We start from the raw sequence: 19,548 nt of genomic DNA on the forward strand, positions 1-19,548 counted from the left end.
CAGCCCCACGGCACTTAGGTGCACAGCTGGAATTTTATTTATTTGCATTGCTGTCTGTGTCCCCCTCTCTAGACTGTGAGCTCGCTGTGGGCAGGGAATGTCACAGTTTATTGTTCTGTGGGACTTTCCCGAGCACTTAATAATAATAACAATAATAATAATGATGGAATTTATCAAGCGCTTACTAGCCTGATCACCTTGTAACCTCCCCAGCGCTTAGAACAGTGCTTTGCACATAGGAAGCGCTTAATAAATGCCATCATTATTATTATCATTATTATTATTACCTCAGTGCTTAGAACAGTGCCTGACACATAATAATAATAATAATAATAATAATAATAATAATGGTATTTGTAAAGCGCTTACTTTGTGCAAAGCACTGTTCATTAAACGCTTAACAAATACCATCATTATCCTCTTCCCCGCTCCCAGCCCCACGGCACTTATGTGCACAGCTGGAATTTTATTTATTTATTTATTTTACTTGTACATATCTATTCTATTTATCTTATTTTGTTAGTATGTTTGGTTTTGTTCTCTGTCTCCCCCTTTTAGACTGTGAGCCCAATGTTGGGTAGGGACTGTCTCTATATGTTGTCAATTTGTACTTCGCAAGCACTTAGTACAGTGCTCTACACATAGTAAGCGCTCAATAAATACGATTGATGATGATGATGATGATGATGATGATAGGAAGCGCTTAATAAATGCCATCATTATTATTATTATTATTACCCCAGTGCTTAAAACAGTGCCTGACACATAATAATAATAATGGTATTTGTAAAGCACTTACTTTGTGCAAAGCACTGTTCATTAAACGCTTAACAAATACCATCATTATCCTCTTCCCCGCTCCCAGCCCCACAGCACTTACGTACACAGCTGGAATTTTATTTATTTGTATTGCTGTCTGCCTCCCCCTCTCTAGACTGTGAGCTCGCTGTGGGCAGGGAATGTCACAGTTTATTGTCCTGTGGGACTTTCCCAAGCACATACAGAAGCAGCGTGGCTCAGTGGAAAGAGCCCGGGCTTTGGAGTCAGAGGTCGTGGGTTCAAATCCCGGCTCCGCCAATGGTCAGCTGTGTGACTATGGGCAAGTCACTTCACTTCTCTGGGCCTCAGTTCCCTCATCTGGAAAATGGGGATGAAGACTGTGAGCCCCCCGTGGGACAACCTCATCACCTTGTAACCTCCCAAGCGCTTAGAGCAGTGCTTTGCACATAGGAAGCGCTTAATAAATGCCATCATCATTATTATTATTATTACCCCAGTGCTTAGAACAGTGCCTGACACATAATAATAATAATGGTATTTGTAAAGCGCTTACTTTGTGCAAAGCACTGTTCATTAAATGCTTAACAAATACCATCATTATCCTCTTCCCCGCTCCCAGCCCCACGGCACTTACATGCACAGCTGGAATTTTATTTATTTGTATTGCTGTCTGCCTCCCCCTCTCTAGACTGTGAGCTCGCTGTGGGCAGGGAATGTCACAGTTTATTGTCCTGTGGGACTTTCCCAAGCACTTAGAGAAGCAGCCTGGCTCAGTGGAAAGAGCCCGGGCTTTGGAGTCAGAGGTCGTGGGTTCAAATCCCGGCTCCGCCAATGGTCAGCTGTGTGACTTGGGGCAAGTCACTTCACTTCTCTGGGCCTCAGTTCCCTCATCTGGGAAATGGGGATTAAGATTGTGACCCCCCCGTGGGACAGCCTGATCACCTTGTATCCCCCCCAGCGCTTAGAGCAGTGCTTTGCACATAGGAAGTGCTTAATAAATGCCATCATTATCATTATTATTATTACCCCAGTGCTTAGAACAGTGCCTGACACATAATAATAATAATAATGGTATTTGTAAAGCACTTACTTTGTGCAAAGCACTGTTCATTAAACGCTTAACAAATACCATCATTATCATTTTCCCCGCTCCCAGCCCCAGGCACTTATGTGCACAGCTGGAATTTTATTTATTTTACTTGTACATATCTATTCTATTTATCTTATTTTGTTAGTATGTTTGGTTTTGTTCTCTGTCTCCCCCTTTTAGACTGTGAGCCCAATGTTGGGTAGGGACTGTCGCTATATGTTGCCAACTTGTACTTCCCAAGCGCTTAGTACAGTGCTCTGCACATAGTAAGCGCTCAATAAATACGATTGATGACGATGATGATGATAGGAAGCGCTAAATAAATGCCATTATTATTATTATTATTATTACCCCAGTGCTTAGAACAGTGCCTGACACATAATAATAATAATAATAATAATAATGGTATTTGTAAAGTGCTTACTTTGTGCAAAGCACTGTTCACTAAACGCTTAACAAATACCATCATTATCATCTTCCCCGCTCCCAACCCCACGGCACTTATGTGCACAGCTGGAATTTTATTTATTTGTATTGCTGTCTGCCTCCCCCTCTCTAGACTGTGAGCTCGCTGTGGGCAGGGAATATCACAGTTTATTGTCCTGCGGGACTTTCCCAAGCACATAGAGAAGCAGCGTGGCTCAGTGGAAAGAGCCCGGGCTGTGGGTTCAAATCCCGGCTCCACCAATGGTCAGCTGTGTGACTTTGGGCAAGTCACTTGACGTCTCTGGGCCTCAGTTCCCTCATCTGGAAAGTGGGGATTAAGATTGTGAGCCCCCCTGTGGGACAGCCTGATCACCTTGTAACCTCCCCAGTGCTTAGAAGAGTGCTTTGCACATAGTAAGTGCTTAATAAATGCCATTAGTAGTAGTAGTAGTAGTAGTAGTAGTAGTAAGCGCTCAATAAATACAACTGAACGAATGACTGAATAAAGATGAAAACCTCGGGACTTTACCGGAGTGGCTGAAAAGTCTACACTTTGCAGCAGCGGGCAGTTGTCCCCCAGGGCCCGGAGGGACCGGTCGGTGATCCCGAGGCAGCCCCCTAAGTTGAGGATCTTCAAAAACCGGCAGTGAAGCGCCAGGGCCATAACGCCTTCGTCCGTGAGGCTGCTGCATCTCTTCAGAGAGGTCTCCAGCAAATACACGCAAGACGAGGCCACCGCTTTTATTCCTAGGAGAACACCACGATGAAGATCAGGCCACCGCTTTTCTTCCTAGGAAAACACCCCGACGACAACCTCATCCTTCGTGGCTCAGTGGAGAGAGCCCGGGCTTTGGAGGCAGAGGTCGTGGGTTCAAATCCCCGCTCCGCCAGTTGTCAGCTGGGTGACTTGGGGCAAGTCACTGAATTTCTCAGTGCCCTCATCTGTAAATTGGGGGTTAAGACTGTGAGCCCCACGTGGGTCAACCTGATCACCTTGTATCCCCCCCCAGTGCTTAGAACAGTGCTTTGCACATAGTAAGCGCTTAGCAAATACCATCATTATTATTATTATTATCCTTACCCCCCATCAAAACTGTATATGTTTGTACAGATTTATTACTCTATTTATTTATTTTACTTGTACATATCTATTCTATTTATTTCATTTTGTTAATATGTTTTGTTTTGTTGTCTGTCTCCCCCTTCTAGACTGTGAGCCCGCTGTCGGGTAGGGACCGTCTCTATATGTTGCCAACTTGTACTTCCCAAGTGCTTAGTACAGTGCTCCGCACACAGTAAGCGCTCAATAAATACAATTGATTGATTGATTGATTTTTGGGTAGGGACCATCTCTATATGTTGCCAACTTGTACTTCCCAAGCGTTTAGTACAGTGCTCTGCACACAGTCAGTGCTCAATAAATACGATTGATTGATTGATTTGGAGTCAGAGGTCATGGGTTCAAATCCCAGCTCCGCCAATTGTCAGCTGGGTGATTTTGGGCAAGTAACTGAATTTCTCAGTTCCCTCATCTGTAAAATGGGGGTTAAGACTGTGAGCCCCACGTGGGTCAACCTGATCACCTTGTATCCGCCCCCCCCCCAGTGCTTAGAACAGTGCTTTCCACATAGTAAATGCTTAGCAAATACCACCATTATTATTATTATTATCCTTACCCCCCATCCGCCCTCTCCTCTCCATCCCAACCGCTACCCTGCTCATTCAAGCTCTCATCCTATCCCGTCTGGACTACTGCATCAATCAGCCTTCTCTCTGATCTCCCATCCTCGTGTCTCTCCCCACTTCACTCCATACTTCACGCTGCTGCCCGGATTGTCTTTGTCCAGAAACGCTCTGGGCATGTTACTCCCCTCCTCAAAAGTCTCCAGTGGCTACCAATCTATCTGCGCATCAGGCAGAAACTCCTCACCCTGGGCTTCCAGGCTGTCCATCGCCTCACCCCCTCCTCCCTCACCTCCCTTCTCTCCTTCCCCAGCCCAGCCCGCACCCTCCGCTCCTCTGCCGCCGCTCACCTCCTCACTGGGCCTCATTGTCGCCTGTCCCGCCATCGACCCCCGGCCCACGTCCTCCCCCGGGCCTGGAATGCCCTCCCTCTGCCCCTCCGCCAAACAAGCTCCCTTCCTCCCTTCAAGGCCCTACTGAGAGCTCACCTCCTCCAGGAGGCCTCCCCAGACTGAGCCCCTTCCTTCCCCTCCCCCTCGTCCCCCCTCCATCCCCCCATCTTACCTCCTTCCCTTCCCCACAGCACCTGTATATATGTTTGTACATATTTATTACTCTATTTATTTTACTTGTACATATCAATTCTATTTATTTTATTTTGTTCGTATGTTTGGTTTTGTTCTCTGTGTCCCCCTTTTAGACTGTGAGCCCACTGTTGGGTAGGGACTGTCTCTATACGTTGCCAACTTGTACTTCCCAAGCACTTAGTACAGTGCTCTGCACACAGTAAGCGCTCAATAAATACAATTGATGATGATGATGACCATCTCTATATGTTGCCGACTGTACTTTCCCAGTGCTTAGTACAGTGCTCCGCACACAGTAAGCGCTCAATAAATACGACTGAATGAATGAATCAATGGTGAGGAGTGAAAACCCAGGGTCGCCCCTCAAATCCAACGGATAACTTGGAACAGTAGAGGAAGGCGTCTGTCTCCTCCTCTAGACTGGAAGCTGATGGGGGTGAGGAACGTGTCCTCAAATCAATCAATCAATCGTATTTATTGAGCACTTACTGCATGCAGAGCACTGTACTAAGCGCTTGGGAAGTACAAGTTGGCAACATCTAGAGACAGTCCCTACCCAACAGTGGGTTCACAGTCTAGAAGGGGGAGACAGACAACAAAACCAAACATATTAAAAAAATAAAATCAATAGAATAGATATGTACAAGTGAAATAAATAAAGAGTAATAAATACATACAAACATATATTCATATATACTAGCAATAATAATAATGGCATTTATTAAGCTCTTACTATGTGCCAAGCACTGTTCTAAGCACTGGGGAGGTAACAAGGTGATCAGGTTGTCCCACGGGGGGCTCACAGCCTTAATCCCCATTTTACAGATGAGGTCACTGAGGCCCAGAGAAGTGAAGTGACTTGCCCAAAGTCACACAGCTACTCTCCCAAGTGTATAACACAGCGCTCTGCACCCGGTAAGTGCTCAATAAATACGACCGATGATGATGATGACGAAGAAGACGGGGAGAGGCGGAATTGAGAAGGCGAGGATCCCGCCCACTGACAGAAGATCAAACAAGTATCACGGTCCTTGTAGGTGACTAATAATAATTCATTCACTCATTCAATCGTATTTATTGAGCGCTTACTGTGTGCAGAGCACTGTACTAAGCGCTTGGGAAGTACAAGTTGGCAACATATAGAGGCGGTCCCTACCCAACAGTGGGCTCACAGTCTTGTGGTATTTGTTAAGCGCTTACTATGTGCCAATCAATCAATCCTATTTATTGAGCACTTACTGTGTGCAGAGCACTGTACTAAGCGCTTGGGAAGTACAAGTTGTCAACACATAGAGACGGTCCCTACCCAACAGTGGGCTCACAGTCTAGAAGGGGGAGGAGAAGTGCCAGGCACTGTACTGAACGCTGGGGTAGATATGAACAAACCAGGTTGGATATAGTCCCTGACCCCACACAGTCTTAATCCCCATTTTACAGACGAGGGAACTGAGGCACAGAGAATGATTACTATAATTATGGTATTTATTAAGAGCTTACTAGGTTCTCCCCCTCGTCCCCCTCTCCATCCCAGCGCCTAGAACAGTGCTTTGCACATAGTAAGCGCTTAATAAATGCCATTATTATCACTATTATTATTATTATCCCCCCCATCTTACCTCCTTCCTTTCCCCACAGCACCTGTATATATGTATATATGTTTGTACATATTTATTATTCTATTTATTTATTTTACTTGTACATATCTATTCTATTTATTTTACTTTGTTAGTGTGTTTGGTTTTGTTCTCTGTCTCCCCCTTTTAGACTGTGAGCCCACTGTTGGGTAGGGACCGTCTCTATATGTTGCCAACTTGTACTTCCCAAGCGCTTAGTACAGTGCTCTGCACAAAGTAAGCGCTCAATAAATACGATTGATTAGATACGAGGCGCCAGACTAACCACTGGGGTGGACACAAGCAAATCGGTTTGGAAATATAGTCTCAAGCCCCATTTTACAGGTCAGGTAACTGAGGCCCAGAGAAGTCTCGTGACTTGCCTGAGGTCACACAGCAGACTGGTGGCGAAGCCGGGCTGAGAACCCACATCCTTCTTTCTAAATTCATTAGTGAACGGCATTAAGTTTAATATTTAAGAAAGCGCACTTACTCTTTCAGATCTCTGGGACAAAAATAGAATGATAGACCTCTGAAAGCACTTAACTTTTTGGGAAAGTATAATATAACCATCCTGGAAGACACAATCCCTGCCCACAATGAATTTCTAGTTACGGAACTGTAATAAAAGTATAATTACCTCTCCTACTATCACTATGCCACACCTGGCCACCTGGTCCTATAGTAAGCGCTTAACAAATGCCATTATTATTATTATTATTATTATTATGTACTTTCAAAGTAGATAGGAGCATATTTCTTATAATTCCAGTGAAATGCCTTTAGATCCCAATTAGATCGGTACACCTGTGAAAAAGACGCGTGGTTTGGTAAAAAGGAGGTTTCACTTTGCTTAAATTACAGATCCTGCATCCTATAGGCCACTTTTCTTTCTTTTTATTCTATTTATTAATAATACGTTGCCGATCATTTTCAAATAATTTATTAGTCATTTGTAACTGTTTATTGTCCACTCCACAAACAGATGTATAAGTAATAATAATAATAAATATGGCATTTGTTAAGTGCTTACTATGTGCCAGGTACTGTACAGAGAAGCAGCGTGGCTCAGTGGGAAGAGCCCGGGCTTCGGAGTCAGAGGTCGTGGGTTCAAATCCCAGCTCTGCCAATTGTCAGTTGTAGGACTTTGGGCAAGTCACTTCACTTCTCTGGGCCTCAGTTCCCTCATCCGGAAAATGGGGATTAAGACTGTGAGCCCCCCGTGGGGCAACCTGATCTCCTTGTAATCTCCCCAGTGCTTAGAACAGTGCTTTGCACATAGTAAGCGCTTAATAAATGCCATCATCATTATTATTATTATTCTCTGGGCCTCAGTGACCTCATCTGTAAAATGGGGATTAAGACTGTGAGCCCCCCGTGGGACAACCTGATCTCCTTGTAATCTCCCCAGCGCTTAGAACAGTGCTTTGCACATAGTAAGCACTTAATAAATGCCATTATTATTATTATTATTCTCTGGGCCTCAGTGACCTCATCTGTAAAATGGGGATTAAGACTGTGAACCCCCCGTGGGACAACCTGATCACCCTGTAACCTCTCCAGCGCTTAGAACAGTGCTTTGCACATAGTAAGCACTTAATAAACACCATTACTATTATTATTACCAAGCCCTGGGGTAGTTACAAGCATTGGACACAGTCCCTGTCCCACATGGGGCTCACATTCTCCAACCCCATTTTACAGATGAGGCAACTGAGGCCCAGAGAAGTGACTTGACTTACCTGAGGTCACACAGCGGACAAGTGGCAGCGCCGGGTTTGGAACCCGGGGCTTTCTGCATCCCAGACCCGTGATCTCTCCACGAGGCCATGCTGCTTCTCTACCATCACTTAGACTTGTCAAGAAAAGAGAAATCCAGCACACTAATTTATTCTCAGTAATACTTTTCAGTCTCCTTTTTTCATTCTCCTAAAATCTGTCTTCTCTCCAGCAACTCGGAGAAGTCAAGAATCCGAGGCAGCAGCCACGCCACGATACAAGATTCGTGCCCCGGCGCGATCGCGGCTAAGAAATATACCTTCTGACGTTATGGAAGTCCTGTTCTCTTTCGAGGAATTTAAATGTAATTTCTTGAGTTTTCTGCAGTTGCCGAGATGCATTAGGGCAGCGTCCGAAATATCACAGCTCCGGAGATCCAAGGTTTCCACTGCAGGATGCAGGATCTGTAATTTAAGCCAAGTGAAACCTCCTTTTCACCAGACCAGGCATCTTTTTCACAGGTGTACAGGTCTAACTGGGATCTAAAGGCATTTCACTCGAATTATAAGTAATACGCTCCTATGTACTTTGAAAGTACATAATAATAATAATAATAATGGCATTTGTTAAGCGCTTACAATGTGCAAAGCACCGTTCTAAGTGCTGGGGAGGATACAAGCAGATCAGGTTGTCCCACGTGGGGCTCACAGTCTTAATCCCCATTTTACAGGTGAGGTAACTGAGGCACAGAGAAGTTAAGTGACTTGCTGAAAGTCACACAGCTGGCAATCGGCGTAGACGGGATTTGAACCCATGGCCTCTGACTCCCAAGCCCGGGCTCTTTCCACTGAGCCACGCTGCTTCTCTGATATCTGAGCTGTAGTCAATGTGCCTATGTCCTGTTACTGAGGCACAATTAAATAAATAACTTGATAATAATAATAATAATAATAATAATAATGGCATTTGTTAAGTGCTCACTACGTGCAAAGCACTGTTCTAAGCGCTGGGGGGGATACAAGGTGATCAAATTGTCCCACGGAGGGCTCACAGTCTTAATCCCCATTTTGCAGATGAGGGAACTGGGGCCCAGAGAAGTGAAGTGACTTGACCAAAGTCACACAGCTGACGACTGGCAGAGCTGGGATTTGAACCCATGACCTCTGACTCCAAAGCCCACGCTCTTTCCACTGAGCCACTTGTACTTCCCAAGCGCTTAGCACTAGTGCTCTGCACACAGTAAGCACTTAATACGATTGAATGAATGAATTGTATTTGCCCCAGCGCTTAGAACAGTGCGCGACACACAGTAAGCAAGCGCTTAATACCATCATCTGTATATATGTATATATGTTTGTACATATTTATTACTCTATTTATTTATTTTACTTGTACATATCTATTCTGTTTATTTTATTTTGTTAGTATGTTTGGTTTTGTTCTCTGTCTCCCCCTTTTAGACTGTGAGCCCACTGTTGGGTAGGGACTGTCTCTATATGTTGCCAACTTGGACTTCCCAGGCGCTTAGTCCAGTGCTCTGCACACAGTAAGCGCTCAATAAAAACGATTGATTGATTGATTGATTGATCATTATTATCGATCTGTCGATAAATCCTGTCGGTTCAACCTTCCCGACACTGCTTAAATCCGCCCTTTCCTCTCCATCCAAACTGCTACCCCGTTGATCCTGATTTGCTTGTATCTACCCCAGTGCTTATTACAGTGCCTGGCACATAGTAAGCACCCCCTCCTCCCCTTCTCCATCCCCCCCCGCCTTACCTCCTTCCCTTCCCCACAGCATCTGTATATACGTATATATGTTTGTACGGATTTATTACTAGCTCTCTTCCTCCCTTCAAGGCCCTGCTGAGAGCTCACCTCCTCCAGGAGGTCTTCCCAGACTGAGCCCCTTCCTTCCTCTCCCCCTCATCCCCCTCTCCATCCCCCCCATTTTACCTCCTTCCCTTCCCCACAGCACCTGTATATATGTATATATGTTTGGACATATTTATTACTCTATTTATTTTACTTGTACATATCTATTCTATTTATTTTATTTTGTTAGTATGTTTGCTTTTGTTCTCCGTCTCCCCCTTTTAGACTGTGAGCCCACTGTTGGGTAGGGACTGTCTCTATATGTTGCCAACTTGTACTTCCCAAGTGCTTAGTACAGTGCTCTGCACACAGTAAGCGCTCAATAAATATGATTGATTTATTGATTGATTGATTGCAGAGCACTGTACTAAGTGCTTGGGAGAGTACATACAGCCATATAAAAGAAACATTCCCTGACCACAATGAGCTTACAGTCTAGAGGGGAAGATAGGGCAGTTTCCAGTCAGTCAATTGTACTTACTGAGCGCTTACTGTGTGCAGAGCACTGTACTAAGTGCTTGGGAGAGTACATACAGCAATGTAAAAGAAACATTCCCTGCCCACAATGAGCTTACAGTTTAGAGGGGAAGATAGGGAGGGGGAGAGGGCTCTGAAGAGCAGGCATGAAGTTGGACAAGCAACTTATTTATTTATTTTACTTGTACCTATCTATTCTATTTATTTTATTTTGTTAATACGTTTGGTTTTGTTGTCTGTCTCCCCCTTCTAGACTGTGAGCCCACTGTTGGGTAGGGACTGTCTCTATATGTTGCCAACCACATATTTATTACTCTATTTATTTATTTATTTTACTTATACATATCTATTCTATTTATTTTCTTTTGTTAGTATGTTTGGTTTTGTTCTCCGTCTCCCCCTTTTAGACTGTGAGCCCACTGCTGGGTAGGGACTGTCTCTATATGTTGCCAATTTGTACTTCCCAAGCACTTAGTACAGTGTTCTGCACATAGTAAACGCTCAATAAATACAATTGATGATGATGATGATGTATTTATTGAGCGCTTACTGTGTGCAGAGCACTGTACTAAGTGCTTGGGAGAGTACATACAGCAATATAAAAGAAACATTCCCTGCCCACAATGAGCTTACAGTTTAGAGGGGAAGATAGGGCAGTTTCCAGTCAGTCAATTGTACTTACTGAGCACTTACTGTGTGCAGAGCACTGTACTAAGTGCTTGGGAGAGTACATACAGCAATATAAAAGAAACATTCCCTGCCCACAATGAGCTTACAGTTTAGAGGGGACGATAGGGAGGGGGAGAGGGCTCTGAAGAGCAGGCATGAAGTTGGACAAGCAACTTATTTATTTATTTATTTTACTTGTACCTATCTATTCTATTTATTTTATTTTGTTAATACGTTTGGTTTTGTTGTCTGTCTCCCCCTTCTAGACTGTGAGCCCACTGTTGGGTAGGGACTGTCTCTATATGTTGCCAACCACATATTTATTACTCTATTTATTTATTTATTTTACTTGTACATATCTATTCTATTTATTTTCTTTTGTTAGTATGTTTGGTTTTGTTCTCCGTCTCCCCCTTTCAGACTGTGAGCCCACTGCTGGGTAGGGACTGTCTCCATATGTTGCCAATTTGTACTTCCCAAGCACTTAGTACAGTGTTCTGCACATAGTAAACGCTCAATAAATACAATTGATGATGATGATGATGTATTTATTGAGCGCTTACTGTGTGCAGAGCACTGTACTAAGTGCTTGGGAGAGTACATACAGCAATATAAAAGAAACATTCCCTGCCCACAATGAGCTTACAGTTTAGAGGGGAAGATGGGGCAGTTTCCAGTCAGTCAATTGTACTTACTGAGCGCTTACTGTGTGCAGAGCACTGTACTAAGTGCTTGGGAGAGTACATACAGCAATATAAAAGAAATATTCCCTGCCCACAATGAGCTTACAGTTTAGAGGGCAAGATAGGGAGGGGGAGAGGGCTCTGAAGAGCAGGCAGGAAGTTGGACAAGCAACTTATTTATTTATTTTACTTGTACCTATCTATTCTATTTATTTTATTTTGTTAATATGTTTTGTTTTGTTCTCTGTCTCCCCCTTCTAGACTGTGAGCCCACTGTTGGGTAGGGACTGTCTCTATATGTTGCCATCTTGTACTTCCCAAGCGCTTAGTACAGTGCTCTGCACACAGTAAGCGCTCAATAAATCCGATTGATTGATTGATTAAGTGAGAACTTGGTTAAATGGTTTGCTTTTCAAATCAACTGAAAACTGAATATAAAATCCGCTCCAATCACTTGGAGTAGACAAGTCCACGCCTCAGACCCTCATCCAGAGGAATATCGCTTCTCAGAAACAGCTTTTTATCAACTAAAACAGCTTCTCACCCACATCCTTACCTCGCTGATATTGGAATCCGTGATCTGCCCTTGGAAACTCATTATTTGAATCAGCTTATCTTTGATGTTGGGAGGCAAGGGTTTGAAGTCCGAGATGTACCTGGGGATGTCCTTCGTCAAAACCCAAAGGCATCTGAAATAAAGACAACAGTCGGAAATCGGGTCGCGACTCCCCAGCTCTCAGTCCGGGGTCGCTGATTCGGCCCTGTTCATTCGTTCAATCGTATTTATTGGGCGCTTACTGTGTGCACAGCACTGGACTAAGCGCTTGGGAAGTACAAGTCGGCAACAAAGGGAGACAATCCCTACCCAACGACGGGCTCGCTGTTTAGAAGAGGGAGATAGACAACAAAACAAGTAGACAGCCATCAATAGCATCGATATAAACAGAAAGAATTATATTCATTCATTCATTCAATCGTATTTATTGAGCGCTTACTGTGCGCAGAGCACTGTACTAAGCGCTTGGGAAGTACAAGTTAGCAACATATAGAGACGGTCCCTACCCAACAGCGGGCTCACAGTCTAGAAGATCTATACACATCAGCGTGGCTCAGTGGAAAGAGCCCGGGCTTGGGAGTCAGGGGTCACGGGTTCAAATCCCGGCTCTGCCTCTTGTCAGCTGTGTGACTTAGGGCAAGTCACTTAACTTCTCTGGGCCTCAGTTCCCTCATCTGTAAAATGGGGATTAAGACTGTGAGCCCCCCCGTGGGACAACTTGATCACCTTGTATCCCCCCCAGCGCTGATTTTATTTGTACATATTTAGTCTATTTATTTTATTTTGTTAATATGTTTTGTTGTCCGTCTCCCCCTTCTAGACTGTGAGCCCACTGTTGGGTAGGGACCGTCTCTAGATGTTGCCGACTTGGACTTCCCAAGCGCTTAGTCCAGTGCTCTGCACACAGTAAGCGCTCCATAAATACGACTGAATGAATGAATGAATGAATGGTGCTTTGCACACAGTAAGCGCACACAAGTGCTGTGGGGCAGGGAGGGGGGTAGAGCAATCAATCAATCGTATTTATTGAGCGCTTACTGTGTGCAGAGCACTGCTTAGCGCTTGGGAAGTCCAAGTTGGCAACCTATAGAGACGGCCCCTACCCAACAGCGGGCTCGCAGTCTAGAAGGGGGAGACGGAGAACAAAACCAAACACATTAACAAAATAAAATAAATAGAATAGATATGTACAAGTAAAATAGAGTAATAAATATGTACAAACGTATATACATATATACAGCAGCATATAGAGAGAGCAGAGGAGGGAGTCGGGGCGATGGGGAGGGGGAGCGGAGGAAAAGCAACCAGAACCAAGGGTCATGGTGGGCCACTGACGGCTATGGTGAAGCTTGTAAAAAAGAAAATCTCCGCTCGTCCTAGCCGCTATTGAGCCCACTGTGGCTCTTGGAAAGCCGCTGGTTTGCTTCTAGACTGTGAGCCCGCTGTTGGGTAGGGACCGTCTCTATATGTTGCCAACTTGGACTTCCCAAGCGCTTAGTACAGTGCTCTGCACACAGTAAGCGCTCAAGAAATACGACTGAATGGATGAATGCTCGACAGAACCCTGGGAACGTCAACCTGGATCTATCTATTCCATCATTCGACTGGATTTATTCATTCATTCATTCATGCTGGGCAGCAGCGTGGCTCAGTGGAAAGAGGCCGGGCTTGGGAGACAGAGGTTTTCGGGGGTTTTTTATAATGGTATTTATTAAGTGCTTACTTAATGATAATTAATAAGAAATAATAACAATAATAATAATAATGATGGCATTTATTAAGCGCTTATTATATGCAATGAACCGTTCTAAGCGCTGGGGAGGTTACAAGGTGATCAGGTTGTCCCACGGGGGGCTCACAGTTTTAATCCCCATTTTCCAGATGAGGGAACTGAGGCCCAGAGAAGTGAAGTGGCTTGCCCAAAGCCACCCAGCTGACAAGTGGTGGAGCCGGGATTTGAACCCATGACCTCTGACTCCAAAGCCCGGGCTCTTTCCACTGAGCCACGCTGCTTCTCCAGCGTTATGGGTTCAAATCCCAGCTCCGCCACTTAATAATAATAATAATAATAATAATAATAATAATGTTGGCATTTGTTAAGCGCTTACTATGTGCAAAGCACTGTTCTAAGCACTGGGAAGGATACAGGGGATCAGATTGTCCAACATGGGGCTTACAATCTTCATCCCCATTTTACAGATGAGGTAATGGAGGCACACAGAAGTGAAGTGACTTGCCCAAAGGCACACAGCTGACAATTGGCGGAGCAGGGACTCGAACCCACGACCTCTGACTCCCAAGCCCAGGCTCTTTCCATTGAGCCATGCTGCTTCTCTAAGCAGCGTGCGTCGCTTGTGTGACTTGTGTGACCCTTGTGACTTGTGTGTCTTGTGTGACTTGTGTGTCACTTGTGTGACTCTGGGCAAGTCACTTCACTTCTCTGGGCCTCAGTGACCTCATCTGTCAAATGGGGATGAAGACTGTGAGCCCCCAGTGGGACAGCCTGATCACCTTGTATCTCCCCCAGCGCTTAGAACAGTGCTTTGCACATAGTAAGCGCTTAACAAATACCATCATTATTACTGTTCATTCAATCATATTTACTGAGCACTTTCTGTGTGCAGAGCACTGGACTAAGCGCTTGGGAGAGTGCAACAGACAGACACATTCCCTGCCCACAACGAGCCCACAGTCTAGAGGGGGAGACCGACATTAATCATTGTAAATAAATGAATAAATAAATTACAGATGTGATCAATAAATTACAGATATAATAAATAAATTACAGGTGTGATCAATAAATTACAGATATAATAAATAAATTACAGACATTAATCAACATAAATAAATGAATAAATAAATTACAGATATAATAAATTACAGACATTAATCAACGCAAATAAATGAATAAATAAATTACAGATGTGATCAATAAATTACAGATATAATAAATAAATTACAGATGTAATTTACTAGCGCTCTTCCTCCTCTCAAAGCCCTACTGAGAGCTCACCTCCTCCAGGAGGCCTTCCCAAACTGAGCCCCCTTTTTCCTCTCCTCCACCCCATCCCCCCGCCCTACCTCCTCCCCCTCCCCACAGCACTAGTATAGATGTTTGTACAGATTTATTACTCTATTTTATTTAACATGCACATATTTACTACTCTATTTATTTTGTTAATGATGTGCATATAGCTTTATTTCTATTTGTTCCAACGATTTTGACACTGTCTACATGTTTTATTTTGTTGTCTGTCTCCCCCTTCTAGACTGTGAGCCCGTTGTTGGGTAGGGACCATCTCTAGATGTTGCCGACTTGTACTTCCCAAGCGCTTAGTACAGTGCTCTGCACACAGTAAGCGCTCAATAAATACGATTGAATGAATGAATGAATGAATATCCAATAGAGTTAGTAGACATGACCCCCATTCTCTAAGAGCTTGCAATCTAATGGGGAATCAATCGTGGTTCAGTGGAAAGAGCCCGGGCTTTGGAGTCAGAGGTCATGGGTTCAAATCCCGGCTCTGCCAATTGTCAGCTGTGTGACTTCGGGCAAGTCACTTGACTTCTCTGGGCCTCAGTGACCTCATCTGTAAAATGGGGATTAAGACTGTGAGCCCCCCGTGGGACAACCTGATCACCTTGTAACCTCCCCAGTGCTTAGAGCAGTGCTTTGCACCTAGTCAGTGCTTAATAAATGCCATCATTATTATTCATTCAATTGTATTTATTGAGCACTTACTGTGTGCAGAGCACTGTAGTAAGCGCTTGGAAAGTACAATCCGGCAACAAATAGAGACAATCCTCTGAAGATTAACACAAAATGAGGGAGAATTACCCTCTGAAAGGCATTTGGGAGGGTACAATATAACAACAGACAGACTCTTTCCCTGCCCACATTCATTGAATCGTATTTATTGAGCGCTTACTGTGTGCAGAGCACTGTACTAAGCGCTCGGGAAGTCCAAGTTGGCAACATATAGAGACGGTCCCTACCCAACAGCGGGCTCACAATCAATCAATCAATCAGTCAATCGTACTTATTGAGCGTTTACTGTTTGCAGAGCACTGTACTAAGCGCTTGGGAAGTACAAGTTGGCAGCATATAGAGACGGTCCCTACCCAACAGTGGGCTCACAGTTTAAAAGGGGGAGACAGAGAACAGAACCAAACATACCAACAAAATAAAATAAATAGGATAGAAATGTACAAGTAAAATAAATAAATAAATAGAGTAATAAATATGTACAACCATATATACATATATACAGGTGCTGTGGGGAAGGGAAGGAGGTAAGATGGGGGGGATGGAGAGGGGGACGAGGGGGAGAGGAAGGAAGGGGCTCAGTCTGGGAAGGCCTCATGAGCTTACAGTCTAGAGGGGCAGACGGGCATTAACAGAAATAAATAAATGACAGATATGGACATAATCAATCAATCAATCAATCAATCGTATTTATTGAGCGCTTACTATGTGCAGAGCACTGTACTAAGCGCTTGGGAAGTACAAATTGGCATCACATAGAGACAGTCCCTACCCGATAGTGGGCTCACAGTCTAAAAGGGGGAGACAGAGAACAGAACCAAACATACCAACAAAATAAAATAAGTAGGATAGAAATGTACAAGTAAAATAAATAAATAAACAGAGTAATAAATATGTACAACCATATATACATATATACAGGTGCTGTGGGGAGGGGAAGGCGGTAAGGCAGGGGGATGGAGAGGGGGACGAGGGGGAGAGGAAAGAAGGGGCTCAATCATAAGCGCTTGGGGCTAGGAGGGAGGATGAACAAAGGGAGCGAGTCAGGGGGACGCAGAAGGGAGTGGGAGAAGGGGAAAGAGGGGCTTATTCTGGGAAGGCCTCTTGGAGGAGATGGGCTTGCAAAAAGGCCTTGAAGGTGGGGAGGTAATCGTCTGTGGGATTTGAGGAGCGAGGGCGATCCAGGTCACAGACAGGACATGGGCAAGGGCTCCTCAAAAATCTCCAGTGGCTCCCAATCAATCTGCGCATCAGGCAGAAACTCCTCACCCTGGGCTTCCAGGCTGGCCATCCATCCCCTCGCCCCCTCCTCTCTCCCCTCCCTTCTGTCCTTCTCCAGCCCAGCCCGCACCCTCCGCTCCTCTGCCGCCGCTCACCTCCTCACCGGGCCTCGTTCTCACCCGTCCCGCCGTCGATCCCCGGCCCCCGTCATCATCAACATCATCATCATCAATCGTATTTATTGAGCGCTTACTGTGTGCAGAGCACTGGACTAAGCGCTTGGGAAGTACAAGCTGGCAACGTATAGAGACAGTCCCTACCCAACAGTGGGCTCACAGTCTAAAAGGGGGAGACAGGGAACAAAACCAAGCATACTAACAAAATAAAATAAATAGAATAGATAGGGACAAGTAAAATAAATAAATAAATAGAGCAATAAATATGTACAAACATATATACATGTATACAGGTGCTGTGGGGAAGGGAAGGAGGTAAAATGGGGGGGATGGAGAGGGGGACGAGGGGGAGAGGAAGGAGGGGGCTGAGTGTGGGAAGGCCTCCTGGAGGAGGTGAGCTCTCAGGAGGGCCTTGAAGGGAGGAAGAGAGCTAGCTTGGCGGATGGGCAGAGGGATTGGGGGCATTCCAGGCCCGGGGGAGGACGGGGGCCGGGGGTCGATGGCGGGACGGGCGAGAACGAGGTACGGTGAAGATTAACACAAAATGACGCCCTTCCCCTGGCCCGGAATTCCCTCCCTCCGCCCCTCCTCCAAGCTAGCTCTCTTCCTCCCTTCAAAGCCCTACTGAGAGCTCACCTCCTCCAGGAGGCCTTCCCACACTGAGCCCCCTCCTTGCTCTCCCCATCCCCCCCACCTTACCTCCTTCCCCTCCCCCCAGCACCTGTATACATGTTTATACAGATTTATTACTCTATTGTACTTGTACATATCTATTCTATTGATTTTATTTTGTTAATATGTTTTGTTTTGTTGTCTGTCTCCCCCTTCTAGACTGTGAGCCCGCTGTTGGGTAGGGACCGTCTCTAGATGTTGCCCACTTGGACTTCCCAAGCGCTTAGTACAGTGCTCTGCACACAGTAGGCGCTCAATAAATGCAACTGAATGAATGAATGAGATAGGTGAGACGGAGGGACAGTGAGAAGGTTGGAATTAGGTTCCAACTGGCCCCCGTGAGTCATGTTAAGCCACTTAAGCCACTCAACATGTTAAGCCACTTAACATACGAGGGAGTCCGGTTAGGTCTACACCAGGCCTCCGCAACAGCAACTGGAAACAAGACAGAAGCAGCGTGGCTTAGTGGAAAGAGCCCGGGCTTGGGAGTCAGGGGTCTTGGATTCAAATCCTGGCTCTGCCACTTGTCTGCTCTGTGACTTTGGGCAAGTCACTTCACTTCTCTGGGCCTCAGTTACCTCATCGGTAAAATGGGGATTAAGATTGCAAGCCCCCCTGTGGGACAACCTGATCACCCTGTATCCCCCCTGGTACTTAGAACAGTGCTTGGCACATAGTAAGTGCTGAACAAATGCCATTATTATTATTATATTAATGTATATATTAATGGTTAATCTCATTATTATTCTGTGTGCCTCAGTTACCTCATCTGTCAAATGGGGATGAAGACTGTGAGCCCCACATGGGACAACCTGATCACCTTGTATCCCCCCCGGGTCCTTAGAACAGTGCTTGGCACATAGTAAGTGCTGAATAAATGCCATTATTATTATTATTATATTAATGCATATATTAATGGGTTGGTCATTATTATTCTCTGTGCCTCAGTTACCTCATCTGTCAAATGGGGATGAAGACTGTGAGCCCCACATGGGACAACCTGATTACCTTGTTTATTATTAATTTATTTATTACTCTATTTATTTTACTTGTACATATCTATTCTATTTATTTTATTTTGTTAGTATGTTTGGTTTTGTTCTCTGGCTCCCCCTTTTAGACTGTGAGCCCACTGTTGGGTAGGGACTGTTGCCAACTTGTACTTCCCAAGCACTCAGTACAGCGCTCTGCACACAGTAAGCGCTCAATAAATACGATCGATTGATTGATTGTATCTTCTCCAGCACTCACAACGGTTCTTGGCACATAGTGAGTGCTCAACAAATACCAACATCATTATTATTATTGTCATTATGATTCTCTGGATTCATTCATTCAATCGTATTTATTGAGCGCTTACTGTGTGCAGAGCACTGGACTAAGCGCTTAATCTGGATCTGTTCCCTCGCCTGTGAAATGGGGATTAAAGACTGTGAGCCCCATGTGGGACAGGGACTCTTTCCAACCTGACTAGCTTGCACCTTTTAGACTGTGAGCCCACTGTTGGGTAGGGACCGTCTCTGTATGTTGCCAACTTGGACTTCCCAAGCGCTTA

General features: G+C 44.9%; 1 protein-coding gene across 4 annotated transcripts in view; it reads right to left on the reverse strand.

Annotated features, from left to right (window-relative positions):
• Positions 1 to 19,548, reverse strand: part of AMN1 (antagonist of mitotic exit network 1 homolog) — a 110,791-nt gene that overhangs the window by 38,558 nt on the left and 52,685 nt on the right. For 2 of the 4 annotated variants that reach the window (XM_038771336.1, XM_038771328.1), the window contains exons 2-4: positions 12,159 to 12,291; positions 8,218 to 8,362; positions 2,826 to 3,043 (exon numbers count right to left, since the gene is read on the reverse strand). In XM_038771336.1, the coding sequence (XP_038627264.1) occupies positions 2,826 to 3,043; positions 8,218 to 8,362; positions 12,159 to 12,291 (496 nt within the window). Of the gene's footprint in view, positions 1 to 2,825; positions 3,044 to 8,217; positions 8,363 to 12,158; positions 12,292 to 17,300; positions 17,322 to 18,385; positions 18,421 to 19,548 lie in introns of those variants that run through there. The other 2 variants (XM_038771354.1, XM_038771347.1) reach the window with 2 other exon arrangements.

This window comes from Tachyglossus aculeatus, chromosome 2 (assembly GCF_015852505.1).
Source record: "Tachyglossus aculeatus isolate mTacAcu1 chromosome 2, mTacAcu1.pri, whole genome shotgun sequence".
NCBI lineage: Eukaryota > Metazoa > Chordata > Mammalia > Monotremata > Tachyglossidae > Tachyglossus > Tachyglossus aculeatus.